General features: G+C 44.4%; 1 protein-coding gene across 1 annotated transcript in view; it reads right to left on the bottom strand.

Annotated features, from left to right (window-relative positions):
- Positions 1-875: 875 nt before the first annotated feature.
- ANXA11 (annexin A11) overlaps positions 876-15,603 on the bottom strand; it is a 54,214-nt gene continuing 39,486 nt past the window's right edge. The window contains exons 13-15 of the mRNA XM_014601461.3: positions 10,309-10,367; positions 3,627-3,749; positions 876-1,635 (exon numbers count right to left, since the gene is read on the bottom strand). Of these exons, the coding sequence (XP_014456947.2) occupies positions 1,576-1,635; positions 3,627-3,749; positions 10,309-10,367 (242 nt within the window). The 3' untranslated portion in view covers positions 876-1,575. The remainder of the gene's footprint in view (positions 1,636-3,626; positions 3,750-10,308; positions 10,368-15,603) is intronic.

The following is a 15,603-nucleotide window of genomic DNA, read 5'->3' as shown; positions in this document are numbered from 1 at the left end:
CTGAAATAACTCCAATCCCAAAAGGTGCGGGCATTTATATTAAATAAAAATAAAAAGGTTGAAGCCCAAGAAGCATATTAGCTCAAGCTAAGTTTATTATGTAGGCAGGCTATTCCCATTTTCTTGAAGGTTTTAACAGGCACAGGTTGAGCAAGGCTACAGAAAGGCAAAGTAGGTTTTTTAAACTGAGTTCAGTCACATGACACCTATCCACCTTTCATCTCTCTCTCTGGGACTCAGGCAGGCTCTTCTCCACAGAATAAAATATATTGTGCTATGTCACCTCAAACCTAAATTTGGAAGGGCTGAGATTCTCCCAACATCAACAACAGCATGGCTTATTTTAGGAACAAGCTTCAGTGGGTTAACAGTAGGGTGGAGGGAATGATAATCAGGAAAAAAAGAAGGCATGTATTTTTAAATAGTCTCTTTTTACTAATTGGCAGTTACATGCTTGGAGGAGTCTGCTCCTGCCAAACCCTTTTTGTACATTTTGTCATTTTCTGCTTTCCAAAGAACAAGCTAATGAGAACTTGTGCTAGTAAAAAGCTGAAAAATTCTGAGTACATAAAACCAATCAGAGCAGGGAAATTACAAGAGCCAGAGTAGAAAGACTTGCATGCTCCATGGAGAAGAGCTGACCAGAGGTTATATAAACCAGATGCTCACAGATCATATGGAGTTTCTTAACTCAAGAAAAACTTCAGTATTAGTCAGAGATTGAGTGACCAGCCCTTCAGCCAGTCTGGCACAGATATTTCTTTATCTGTTCTCACAGGGTTTTTCCATGGAAGTTCTAAAAAGTTCCTTCAACCGAGTTATAATATGCCTGTAGGACAGAAATGTCTGCACAAAAGTAAAACTGTTCCAGGACGTTTACAAGATAGATACCTTTAATTTTACAATCTGCTTTTAGATACATATGTTTGATTTTAAGGCACAATTAAAAACATTTACTGGAAAGGTTTACTGGCAGAGGCTAGAATCTTGTGATATTTGCATTGAAGAACATGAAATAATATACAGCAAGTCTTCCTTAGGAAAAGAAAAAAAAAAAAAAAGAGGCATTTGGCAAAAACTTCTCAAAACAATCTTGATGAAGAACAACAAGAAGGCAGTTGTATTCACACAGGAAGAACATCACCATGAAAGCACTGCTGTGCACAACACAAACAAGAACATTTGCATTAATAAAGTGGCACATATACTGTCCGTACAAAAGAAAAAAAACTGAATCACTGAATCATGCAGTAAGGCTGATTTTTGTACCAGAAACAAAAATAGCATTTCAGCTTAAGAATGCAAACAAAAATAACCTGTCATTCATCTGGAAAGGGGGAGAAGTGTGTGTGTCGGGGCAGGGTGTGGAATTAAAGGACTAAAAAAACCTGGCACCCATCCTACAATAGTTAGATATCCTATTTTTGACTGGAAGGGATGAGATACGGAAAAATTAATTTTACAAGCATAACAGCTTCAGGAAAATAAGTCACCACATCTGGTTTTTGAAAAATGTCATTTTAAAGCGATAACGTAAAAACAGCTGCTTTTTAAAAAAAAAAGTGTATGTTCCACTTAGTCATTTCCACCACACAACTTGAGTAGGATTTTCCGGTAGTCTCCTGAAGTGTCACTCTGACAACAAATAAAGGGAAAGAGTTAGGGAGTGAAAGCCATTTGACAACAACACCTTTTCTTTTGCCTGTTAAAGAAGAGAGAAGATGCAATGTAAAGATCACAAGGATTAGATCTGCTTTAAGGAGCCCAAAGAAATCTAGCTATGAAAATGGAATGAGAACTGCTCATTAGTACTCTGCATTTGAAGTTCAAATCACAGCTGATAAGAAACTGACTTCAACCTTAGTACAGGTCCATAGAAAGCTCCATTCTCTCTAGGTCTGACTGATAAAGATCCTTTGGAAACGTACGTCTTCAGAAAATTAGAATTTGGATTCAAGAAATTTTCCAAACAACAGGTGCCAAACCTCCCTTAAGATGAAGACTACATGCAGCATGTACAGAAATACAAAAAAAAGTCAAATAAAGAAGCTTGATTTTTTTTCTTTTCATTATTTTCTCTGATGTTTACGTAGGGGCAGACCGAGAATCACTGCCTACTATCGTATCATGACTGAAGTAAGGAATCTGACACTAATGTTTCTATCATGATTTTTTTCTCACCAAACACATTTTTTTTCATTTTAGGGCATGCTGCAGGTAAAAAATAAGGAAGGGAGTGAGTCTGTAGATTTGACTAAGTGGGAGGGGACAACTTACAATAGCTAAATAAGAGCTAATCACAAAAGTTATGCTGTTGAAAATATTTTGTCCTAGGAAGCTGCCAAATAACTTAATAACTGACAGGGCTTGACAACCCTTTCACAGGGCTAGGGCAGCTACAACCTATTTTAGTATTATGGTTGGCAACTATTTTGTTTGGATTGATAACTAAGGTTTGGCCAGAATAAATGTTATAATTTACTTCAGTGTACAAGTACAAGCCCCTATGTGTAGGCTGAAAGCATAACCATATCTGCAACATGTTAAATGACAGAAGCTTATAGGAAGTATCTTTACATACCTTGTGACAGCTGAGGGCTGTTACACATTAAAGGGGGTAAGAATTAGAACTTAATCCTGTTCTCAAGTAAATTTTCATCTATGCCTGAACATGTATGTGATTTATTGTGTGTGTGTGTGTGTGTGTGTGTGTGTGTGTGTCAGAACCCACGTGCATTTCACACTGTGCTCTGTCATGTTATTAACAATACAGGCTAATAACCTGAACTGCCATGGTCCCTATGTCTGACCTGCAAGGATATTCAATATTTATTAACATTGGCCATTCCTACCACCATGTAAAAAAAACTGTTTTTAAGAATCAAGCACAAATATTGCCCCTCATTTATTTAGGTTTACACATTAAAGGAAAAGCATCCATACCCAAGATAGAGAGTCTGTATGAGCATCAGCTAAGGGGAAAATAATTATTCTGTATAGTCCCTGGGCAAAGTATGCAGCTGCCAAACATTTGCTTTAGCTGTTACTACAGCCCAAGACACCATAGAACTGGGGAAAGGGGTGCCTGTCTATGTCACCTGTCATTAAATGCACACCAATGAATTTGCTAGCTGATCAAATCTAGCCTACTTGCTAAACAACATCTGTGGAGAGGATGCTCAGGCCTACTCTGTCAAGTACCTAACCTGCATTACCATAATATTTGAGCATCTCAAATCTCACAATATCACACTTGTGAAGTAGGACGGTAACATTACCCCTGTTTTACATATGGAAAACAAAATACGTACAGTCTAAGCAATATGTACAAGCTGCATGAGGAGTGCGGCAGACAGGGGATTTTCAGGTCTCCCAAATCCTACCTTAGTTCTCTAACTAGTGGTCTATCCTTCCTGTCCTTGATGACCATAAGACCTTTTTCTACTCTTCTGCAAGCAGCTCCAAACACAACCAAATAGCAGCTGTTCCACACTACTTGGGAACATGGATAGCAGCAGGCAGCATTGTCAGCTACACTCACTGCATCTTTCACTAGAGCTGTGGGGTGATATTCTATGGCCCAAACAAGAATTAATGGGAGGAAAACCCAAACTCTAAAGCCTTACTGTAATGTCCGTGTAGAGAGATCTTCCATACATCCGCTTGTATTCTGCACGTATATCCAGCAGGTCAACCTCACTGCGTGAAACCATGATTCGAATTAGAGTCCTGTCTTTTGTTCCTGCTCCCTGTAGAGAAACCAGTATATTGTGTTAATAAAAAAATGCAAACTCCCAACAATTAACTAGACAGAAAAGTCTTTCCCCAAGTTGCGCCAGCACAACTCATTAAAGTCTATGGGACTGAACCAGTGTAATACACAACAAAATTTGCTTTAAATCGGGCTTAGAGACTTAAGGATATATATTTACATAGTGAAGTGAAGCACCACGTAAAGAGACCCATGTTAGCTGAGAGGGTATGTCCAAAAGCATTGATATATTACACAACACTGAAGTGCCAGCAAAGATACCATATTAGCCCAGAAGCAGTATAGCTACATACACAAGGTGCTCCACCCAAATTAAATTGGTCTTCTTCATCTTGGTCTTTTGTATAAACAATAAATACAATTGCAGTTTTGGGCAGATCCTTATTTTAGACACATTCTGGCTATGAGAATGTTAAACAGAAGTGCAACATAGCATGAAAAAGGGCAAGGCACCTGCAGTTTTGCAGGCAACCATTCTTAGTTGAACTTCAACATCATGCAAGCGCTTTGGTAAAATACAACTTTGCTAGACAGGCAGTAGGTTAGCAGACACTCTCCTGCTCCCAAATGAATTGTGGTAAAACACACTCCAGGACACAACCAAAGTAATTACAGTATGTGGTTACATGTATTGCCATATTTATGACTATAAGGGGGAAAAAAAACAAACAAATAAAACAAAAACATAAGCAAATGCATGCAGCAAAAGAACAAAAACAAAAAATCCCCCATACAACTTCGGTAACACTTTTTGTAAAGAACCACCAGAAATATATTGCTTTACAGTAAGTCTATCCTAGTGTTTTCAGGCCCATCTGAGCCTGGCAACACCATTAATAGCCTGTACTGAGTTGAATTTCATCTTTAATGCTGGGTAAATTAGTTTTATTCTATCCTTTCATAGTAACTGAACAAATCCAATTATATTACCATGGTTATATAATGACAACGATAATGATTAGGGCTGTGCGAAACAACTAGGTCTCGTTTCAGCTTTGGATTTGGCTGTTTCGGAGGACAGCGATTCATTTCAGTATTTCAGATCACTGTTGTTTCGATTCGGCTGAATCTGTTTCAGAGTTTAGACACTGTTTTGGTGATTTGGTCATAGGCTATAATGGGGAAAAATCACTAAAATGCCTATAATTTTGTCATTTCTTGCCTGGTTCGGATGAAAATTGCAGGGATGGTAGTCACTTCTGAGGGCACGAAGCCTGTCATGTTTCAAGGAGATAAGTGCAGGGGTTTCTGTGACATTGCACCTCAAATTGTTCAAAGCAAAACTCGTGACGTGACTGTGTGTTAAGGTGCAGGGGGATTAAACCAGCAGGGATGGTAGCCTGTAACAGAGGGCCTTCCCAGTGCTCATTAGATCTCTGCCTGCCCACCTGTTTCTGGGCCAATCACCTGCCCCTCTTTTTCCTGCCACACTGTGGTAGAAAACTGATTCAGATGTTTCCCAGATGGTAGGCTGCCCATATAGGTGTGTAGGGGTGACATCCATTCCGCAGCTCCGTACCTCCCCTTACACTGCAGCCCATGCCTCACAGATTGCATCCTTCACCCCCTCCAGCTGTGGTCCCCTCTCTGGGACCTTTGGCTCCTCCTTAGGCCCTGGCCCTGCCTTTAGGCTAGCTGGAATCCTGAGTCTCTTGCTCGGGGCATTCCTCGTGGTGGGCCCCTGGCCCTTCGACCCCCCCTTTGGGTCTTGGCCCCAGCATGGACCAGACAAAGGTACCTCTGATATCTTTTACTAGACCAACTGAATAGGCGGAGAAATATACCTTAGCAAGTTTTCGGGTTTAAAAACCCTTCATCAGGCTGAGGAAGCATGTAGTTGGGGGGGGGGGGGAGGAGGGGTGTGTGTGTGTGTGTGTGTGTGTGTGTGTGTGTGTGTGTGCGCGCGCGCGCTCTTCCTGGATGAAATGAATAGTGAAGAAGCCACAGGCTGGTATGCAATGCAAGCAAGAAAGCCAGTCAGTGAAAACGTAAATTGAGGTGTCAGGGGGTGAGGGAAAGGGGAATGTAGCAGGTAAAAGTGGAGAGGTACCTGGGGAGTCAGATGTCCGACAGGTTATAGTGCATTATAAATCCAATGTCTAAGTTGAGTCCATGAGTTTTTGTATCCAGGAGGTTGATGAAGTAAAGTTCATAGACTTGTCTGTGAAAAGTGGTTTGTAAATTCAAACAAGTCCTGAACCTCACTAACCTCATCACCAGAAGCCAACTTCCTACAGCCCCAAACACACCAAATGGATCCAGACCATGCCATGACAAGAGATGCAAAACCTGACAACATACTAATCCAATCTACTACAGACAAGAATACCCAGCTACCTGTGAGAGCACATTTTTCACAAGAAAGCCACTCTGTCTCCAGTCTCTCAGGCCTGATCCTCAAAGGGAAATTAGAAACCACGTTTCACAGATGAGCCTACCAACTTCATTTCATCAGCCTCCTAGATACAGAAACTCACAGCTACAATACAGACATTGGATTTATAACACACTATAGCCTGACCAATATCTGACTCCCCAGGTACCTCTCCACTTTTACCTGCTACATTCCCCTTCCCCTCCCTGCGCCCCCCACTCCAGCCTGTCCCTCACCCCCTGAGACACCTCAATTTACATTTTCACTAACTGACTTTCTTGCCTGCATTGCATGCCAGCCTCTGGCTTCTTCACTATTCATTCCATACAGGAAGAGCAGGGGGTCTTCCCAGTGTGGGTGAAATCTCGGACCGCCCACCTGTTTCTGGGCCAATTATCTGTCCCTCTTTCGCCTGCCATACCTTGATGGAAAACCAATTCAGATGTTTCCCAGGAAGAAGGCTGCCCATTTTGGACCCGATTTCTAGCAGTGACATGCCTCTGTTGTGCAGCTTCATACCTCCCCTAACACTGCAGCCCATGCTTCACAGATGGCATCCCAGGCAGCTAAGATCACCTGAAGCCTCACAACTCCACTCCAACCAGCAAGTCTCTAGCCTCTCAAAGATCTCACAGGTCTGGGCTTCCCCTAACCAGGACTGTGGTATGGTGGCTAGAGGTTATAAGGCACCTCCTACCTGCCTTTCACCAAGGAGGTCTGTGGTCCTGGCATTTCTTGGGGGCTGCCGTGCCACCAGCAGTTCCACCAGGCCTCTCGCCCCTGGTAGGGTGAAGTTTTAGGTCATGCCCAGGACCTGGGTCCTCCTCCTTTCCCACAGCCCCAGCTCATACCTCCAAGTTCATCCTGGCACAGGAGCTCAGCAGGGACATATTCTTCCCCTGCTGGCTGGGGATTCAGTGTGTGCCCCCTCCAGCTCTGAGAGCAGGGCATTAAATGGTTTAAATAAATAAACAAACAAACAATAAAAAGGAAATAGGTGCGGACGGAGTGAGGAGGGTGGCACTCACTCCGTCTGCACGTGAAACTGAGGAACTGCAGCAGCGGAAGGTTCACCTTGAGGAACTCCAGCTGCTCCACCAAGTAGGTGCGGTGGAGTATCACAATATCCCCAGCAATGCTGAACAGCTTCTCACTTGGAACATTGGTTGGTGGATAGGACAGCTGTTCCCGGGCAACCGTGGCCAGATCCTGCCACATCTGGCTATGGTTTGCCCAATAGGCCAAGTGGTCACAGAGCAGCGGCTCCACATCCTTGGTGAGATAGGTAACCACCAAGGCCTCAGCGCTACCTGCCTCATGCTGGGGTCTGGTGCCTCTGGACTCCAACATGGAAGCCATGCCCTTGGCCCACATTGGCAGCACCTGTGGTGGAGGACACTGGCTGGTGGAGTGCTGGCAAGGGACAGTGGACCCCCTCCTCCACATCCCCTTACCTCTGCCCTTCTGCCTCCCTGACCCTGTTCACCAGCACCTCCATCCAGTGATCAAGGGTTTTGCTGGTGCACACTCTCTTTCACACTCGGGTTGCACATGGCCGCCAGCACAGGGACCATAACGGACCTCAATGAATCCAGCCATTTCTTGATGCCCTCCTTCAACCACTTCACCAGTGCCTGCACCTCTGGTGACAGTGGCTTGCCCCAGCCAGGAACATTGATCCCCTGGAACTTCTCCATTTAATTCTGAAGCTCCCTCACTACAGGGATCACCTGGCTAAGGAGGGAATTGCCAGCTCTGATTGTATCGGTAGCCTCAAGGAATGGCTTGAGGACTACCAAGATCTGGGAGATGGTATCCCACTCAACTCTGTTAAGGGGGCCTGTCGCAGGGCACTTCAGATGCCCGGCTCCTATGAGAGTGGGAACTGCTAGGGAAAGAGCCCTAGCAGTGAGTAGGGAGCCCCAACTGGGGGTTACCAGGGTAACCAGAGTAAGCCAGTGGCACCCACCTGTTACAGGTCAGCTGACAGGAAGGGGCAGGGCCTGGCTCACATACAAGTCTCAGGCCTGAGGCCAGGAGGCAGTTCACTGCCAGCAGCCAAGGGGGAAGGAGCTCTCCCAGAGCAAGCAGAGGGGAGAGGCCAGACTGCAGGTACAGTCCTGAGACTGAGGAAGGATGGAGCACTCCTGGGGTGGCTGGAATAATGTTATAGCCTGGGGGCTAGGATTTATGCTATAGCCCAGGGGCTTGTGCTTTGTTTGTTGTTTTGACAACCAGTGCCTTGGGTGAGGCTATAAGGGGATGGAAGAGGCCTCAAAGGGGACCCATGGCAGCGTGGAGACCCCAGCCCCAGCGAGGGGGCAGCAATTGCTGAGTGCCAGTGAGGGTGCAGAGCAAAACGGGGCTGCAGAGAGCCCAGGGAGGACAAGGGGGGCCAAATTATAACAAGGCCCGGACAAACGTCAGTACTATCGACGAGGCTTGGGCTGCAGTGTAGGGAAGGAAAAAGAGCAGCAGATAGCGCCCTCTGGCATCGGGGCAGTAAATGGGCAGCCTCCCTCTAAGTAACATCAGTTAATCAATTAATCCATTAACAACAAGGCATGGCAGGTAACAGGGCAAGGGTTGACCCATAATGGGTGAGCAGGGTCACCAGTAGACAGACCCCAGAGAGGCCCACCTGCAACAGGCCCTCTGATCCCAATCTCCCCAAGCAAGGCCATCTCATGGATGGCCTTCTGTTGCTCAACCAGCTTTTCAAACATCAGGGATGTGGAGTTCCACCGAGTCTCCACATCCTGCATGATTTTGTCTGTTTGTCCCACAGCATCTTGCCCCCCTTGATGCTCCAGTAGAAGTAGCCCGCCACCTTCCTGCATTTTGAAATGAGCTGGCTGGTTGTGATGGCACTCTCACCGGCAGCCCTGTCCCCCTCCAAGATGTCCCTGATTATAAAAAGGTGGAACTTGTGTGTCACACAGCTGATGCCAACAAAGTTGGCATTACAGACCACCTTGACCATATTGGCCCCATTGTCAGTGACCATGAACCCGTGGATGAGCTCGCCCTGCCCAACAAGCCACCCCTGCACCATGCAGTTCATGGCCCCCAATCTTGGTTGCTGTGTGGGACTCATCCATCACCTTCACTTGAAGGAAAGGCCACCAGCGGCCTGACTGATGGCACCAGTGCCCTGTGAGGGAGAGGTAGGCACAATCTCCACCCCACCCTGGCTGATCCAGATGTCCGAGGTGAAGTATAAGGCCACCTGTGGACCTGCCTTGCACAGCTCCTCCCTCAAGTACTCCTGGCATGCCTCATACAGGGAGGGCACCACCGTCCTGCTGAAGGTGGTGCATGCAGGCATGCGGTAGGATGGGGCCATGAGTCACCTGAACCCTAGCCACTCAACTAAGGAGAAGGGCTGGCCATCCAGAGCACGCATCTCCCCGATGTTCTGGGTGACTTTGGTCGCTTTGGGAATGCACCCAATGCATGTGTGTGTGTGTAATATACATCTTCTATGTCTTTACTATATCTTCTTCTATATGCTTATTTCATTGTATTTTGTCTTTACTATATCTTCTTCTATCTGCTTACTAGATCTTGTATCTATAATATATTGGAAAGGTGTATTCAATCCTTTCCAAAAAGAGAGACTAGCAGGAGATTGACTAGGAAGCCAGTCACTGCAGCCAGCCAGTACCTTTCACAAGCTGTTCCTTCCAGACTTTTTGCTCACAAAAGGGACAGAAAGGCCTCACACGAAGCCTTTTATGCTGTTTCTCTGTCCCTCCCCGAGAGCACTGGGATTGGAAGGGACCTCAGGGACAGACACTGTCCAGCTACAGATGTCAATATCAGAGCAGTCCTTCCCTCCCTCTTCTGAGTTTCTATTTCCCCGCAAACCCGCCACCAAAACATTTCTGAAAAGTTTTGGATGGTTTTGTTTTGTTTTGAAGATGTTTTGGAGCCTTCCGTTTCATTTTGGATTTGGCATTTCGGGTGCCAAAACACCTCCGAAATGAAACGGCTACCAAAATTTTGCACAGACTAATAATGATGATAACGGTAATGACAATATTTTCATTGTTACTATTATACAATGCTGTTTCAGTAAATCCAAGGCATTTAGGTTATCAGATTTAAAAAAAAAAAAAATGATATACAAACTTTAACATTCTTGGCTATAGGGACCTACCTTCATAGCTTTATAGAGTCTTTCAGCAAAGAACGCTGGAGTATTTTTGAGGCATTTAACTGCAAAATAAAATTTATTAACAGGTTAGTTACAGCTAAATACAACTAACTGTACTTAGTGAGCTTGTTCTGAAGCAGACATTTGTTTTATCTTTGTAAAAATATATGATCGATGCTACTATCACCTACACATTCCATAAATACAAGCTTTTAATTTGCAAGGCAAAGCCTGTCCTTTTATATCAAAAAGGTTACTGTGAGGCCATCACTTAACACTACTACAACTTCCATTTGCTCTTTTAGGAAATACATAACATCCATGCTAGGAATGCCTCTTTGGATCAGCAGATTTGGTCTAGTTATGGGACTGAAGTTGGGGAGCAACACTAGGTATTCCCTGGCCTTTCTCATTCTGAGAAATTTGGCAAGCTTCAGGTCTAAATTCAGCGTCTTGTCCTACAAGTCCCAAGGAGCAGCTGGCCTAGTCAGATGTATACTATTCTCACAACTTTCTAGTCTCTTGTTGTACTGCTAATAGTCAGTCTTTTAAAAAACTTCACAGCTGGTTTCACTCCAGCTGGTAAAGCTAGGATTTTTGTAACAAAAGAATACCAACGATAGGGTTTTACAACACTGCATGGCACAATATTAAGCGAGCTAACACATGCAACTAATAGCCACTCTGATCCACCCAGAAAGACATAGCAAGTTACAGGTCCTTAAATGGAAGATGTGGACACAAAGCCATGCAGAGTTTGTATTCTAATTGTTCTGGAAAACAGGTGGAGGATTAGGAATAGGATTTGATATTAAACTATACTAGCAAATCAAAATGAAATAGCTTACTACAGTGAAAATTTTCAAGAGTAAGTGCATAAAGTTAGGCTCCTATGGTGCCTGTACATGAACGTGTAATTACAGCACATCAGAGCAGACTTGATTAATTGAGGCTGCTGGAGTGTGGTAATATCTGCGTTTGAGCTTTAGTTCAAGTGCCCCCACTGCCATTTTTAAAGGGCACCGAAACACAAGACGCTGCAGCGCTTTAATTAGAACAGCTCTTGGAGCCGCTCCAATTAAAGCACCACCTCTCACACCCAGAGCATGTGTAAAAGTACTCTTAGATCCTAATTAAGGGACATCTTTTCCATAATGCTGAACATCCAGAACCTTCCAAAGAATTCAATTTATTTTGGAACCTAATTAGTTTTAGTTTTTCCTCTGACAATCTCAGCATCCTTTTTCTTCCTTTTTAATTTTTATTAATAACTATTATTAACTACAGCCAGCTACCTTAGGACTTTTGGAATTCTTTACTCATAAAGACTGGATATAAATAAAATGACTGGAATTTAGATTAAACCTGCTTTACACAGGAAATAGATGTTTAAGAGACTAAATCAAAATCAAGCTCACAAAAATCCCATGCATTATCCCAACAATTTTTTTCACATTGATTTGATATGAATAAACAGTCATGCAGTCTAAAGCAAACTATGCAGAATCTATCCATACATCCCTCTCATAAGAATATTATATGGAGAGGAAAACCCCCCCACGAACATCAGCTAATTAAGATTGGGGTACAACATAATGGTCAAGTATGAAAAAGTAGCCATTTTATTTTATAGCAATACATATTTCTATAGAAAAATTGTAATTACAGTAAAATCTCTTGTTATCCAGAATGAGTGGAGAATGAGGGGTGGGGGGAGGAGTGTGCCGGTTATCTAACAATTCCAGTTATCCGAGTTATACTCAAGGAAGACATTGAATATTTTCAAAGAATTAGGTGTACAATACATTACAGTATAACATACTGTATAAGGAATAAAACAGTATACAGATAAAAATGCCACAATAGTCAGGCACTCCAAATGCCAGGGCACCCAGCCACAGGCTGCTGCAGTAGGGGGGAGGGGTGCGCACACTCAGATACCCCACCTGGGCACTTTCAGAGTGGCACAGCAGGCAGGAAAGTGGCGCGGTGTGATGTGTGTACTCAGATACCCTCAAAGTGGCACAGAAGACAGCAAAGTGGTGTGGCAGCCCGCCACTAAAATTATGGTTAATTAAGTATTTTGGTTAGTTAAATGCCATATAGCAGAGATTTTACTGTATTCTTTTAATTGAAGAAGATACAGATGAGAGGGACAGCAGTTCATATCGTTGTCCAGGATGTGCACCACTCACTTCAACACAGAGAACAATGACACAACATGAAATGCATGTCTTCTGATTACTGCACTGAGTTAAAATAGTTCACTTGCACTCCAAGATGTTTTTAAGATTGATCTAAATTACCATCTGTACAGTCCAGCAAGCTTTAAAGAAAATAAAACCAAAGGAAACAAATATTTTCAATTAGATATTTTACACATATGGCATGCAACACAGATCACAGCAGGGGGAAAAGGCTGATATATGCATTGAAAGTGAATCAGTACAAGACGATTAAGTTATTTACTGAACATAAATGCTATTAGGTTCTCTCTGTAAATACTTATTGCTTTGCTTGTATTCAATGCCCCCTATCCCATACCTACTTCTATGTGGGAGGCATCTGCTAGTTTTCTGGAGTCAACACTATGTTGAGTAAAAGTTCTCCCCATAAGGATTAGGTTGCAAGAGGTAGGCTGAGAAGTAGATATTATTTGTTCTGGTTGGTTTTTTTAATGTATTATCTTTCAGTGTGAATATGAGGCTTAGTGGTTATCAGTTATACAGTGGTAATGTGTAGTAAGAGCTATTATTTCTATGGTGTATGTCTGGCTTTCTGTTAGCATTCAACAGATATAATGCGAGAGTATCAATCATGGCAAAAAGCAGGAAAAAAAATCTCTCATTGGGTGCATCTACATGTGCTATTAATATGCTTTAGGTTTACTGCACAGTAAAATACTACAGGTGCAACCTGTTGGCAGCAGCCTGGCACAGGGCTGCTCCCACCCTGCTCTGCCCCCTGCAGCTGCCAGGGGGAGCTCCAGGCTCCTTCAGATGCTAGCCTGGGGACTGGTAAGGGGCACAGGGGCCAATCCCGATGCGCATGGGGCTAGGAGAGCTCTGCCAGATGCAGCAGCAGCAGCTGATTCCTGGCCCCATGCACAATCAGCCAGGAGACAGCTGCCACTTTAACCAACAGAGCTCTCTTGACCCCCTGTATATCAGGACAGCTGCTAGCAAGCCCCCTGGAAGCTGGGGCTTCCCTGCCTGGCAGGGGGTTTGCCAGGAACTGTCCCAGGTGTGGGGCAGCTGCTGGCAAGCATCCTGCCTGGCAGGCCCCTCCCTGCTCAGCAGGGGGCTGACCAGGAACTGTCCCACAAGCACCTGCCAGCAAGCCCCCCCGTGTTCCCCCGCTCAGCAAGGGGCTTGCTGGCAGGTGCCCCACTTGTGGGATAGTTCCTTGCCAGCCCCCTGCCAAGTGCGAGGGCACAGGGAACTCTGGCAGTTGCACTGCTTGGGTTGCGAGCTTCCACCCACCCCCGGAGCAGCTCAGTGCAGCACTGAGTTGGGAATTCTGGAGCGTGAATGGGGGCTGGGAAGCTAGCCCCTTGCTCACTCTCCAGAGCAGCATTATGCTGCTTCAATCTGGGAACACTCTGGAGCAGCTCTGAAGAACAGGGGCTAGATTCCCAGCCCCTGCTTGCTCTCCACAGCTCCCAGTTCTGCACTGGGAGCTAGGACGGGGGGGCAGAGAGCTCCCCATCCCATGGCCCCTTGCTGCCTAGGCTGACCAGGAACAAGTCTGCAGTACAAATGCAATACTGTGCAGTAACTACCATGCAGTTACACTAGTACCTGTATTTACAGATATTAGTTAACTGTGCAGTAGTTTAATGTACTGCGCAGTAAGTGCTTTGCACGTGTAGACTGACCCTACTGCACAGTAGATTAGTCTATGGCACAGTAAAGTGTCTCATGTTGTAGAACAGTGAAAGTCCACGCATGCGCCATATGACTAGAGGTGAGAAGTTTCTAGAGGGTTTGAACTCTCAACCATGATGAAGTCATGACCTACTTTTAAAGTCTGGGCATGCGCCACGTATAATGGTAATGCAACTATTTGTCAATGTTGATATGTCAATTAATAAGGAAGTTATGATAATGTTACTTGTATTGAGTTGAAATCATTTGAATCAATTCTTTTAAGTATTGCCCAGGTTTGAATTTGATTGGGTATGGTGAAAAGGGCAATGTTTGAACCATTGGGTGAGAGTGACAGATGGTGTGATTAGAAGGCTATAAATCCTGTCCAGAGCAACCAGCAGGGGCTTGGGTTGGGGCTCACTCTCACTCTAGCTGGATAGTTCTGACTCGGGGTTCTCGGGGTGTGGGAGTTTGTCGAGTGCAGGTTCCTTGCTGTGACCTGGTCGTTGGGAAGCTATAGTTGGGTAAAGTATCACCCTTTCCCTATTTGAGGTGCTGCGTACCTAAGTGGGTAAAATCTAGAAATCTTCAGGGACAGCCAGAGGGTTTCTCCTGCTGACTAGGCCCAGGGTATTCTCGTTGCCATCTATGGTTTCTGGGTTGTCTGTGAAGTTGCACAGCAGTTAACTGTGTAGTGACCAAAGCTAACTGTTATGTGTAGTTGATTGGCTGTGTGACCAGGGACATTGGGTATGGGGTGTGCACTGGGTTATTGGTCTTATCAGATGTATTTTATTGTGTTGCGGCTTGGGTGTTACAGGAATATCGCATCAGGTCTTTGTTGCGTGGGTTTTGTTGTGCAATACACCTTATATTGCTCAACCTACCTGTGTTGTAGTGTGTAGCTACTCTTTTTAACTCTGAGTGGGGTCGGGCAGTAGATCAATGCTCAAGGAAATTAACTTACTTTAATGTTCCTGAACCTGACTACCTGCAAGTCATAGAGGATTAATGACCCTCTGGATTAAATTAGTTAATTGGCATCCCCACGGACGGTCCTTCAGTGTAGACATGCCCATTGTGATTATACTCTCTTGACTGTATGGCTTCAAAAGACCATTGTATTGACAACTTGGCCAAAAAGAAAAAAATGCAAGCAAAGTTAACTTTTATACCGAGAGCAATCCCTCGTAAGACTATATTTTAAAAATCTCAGTTATTAGGAAAGGAAGGCAAGATACTTGCAGTATCTGTGCACAAGGTAGGGACTGAACAGGATATTTTAAACAGAAAGTAACTTTTTGAAACGTTCATAAAATGAGCTTGCAATTTTATTACAGCACAAACAAGTGACCTGAGTTTCCTATCATTCAAGTTAGCTAGCATTTTGCTCTTGATTTCAGCCAGAACAGACTCATACCATACATTT

Source organism: Alligator mississippiensis, chromosome 6, assembly GCF_030867095.1.
Source record: "Alligator mississippiensis isolate rAllMis1 chromosome 6, rAllMis1, whole genome shotgun sequence".
In the NCBI taxonomy this organism is placed as follows: Eukaryota; Metazoa; Chordata; order Crocodylia; family Alligatoridae; genus Alligator; species Alligator mississippiensis.
Note: the sequence above shows the minus strand (reverse complement) of the source record. Positions and strands in the feature narration are given on the sequence as shown.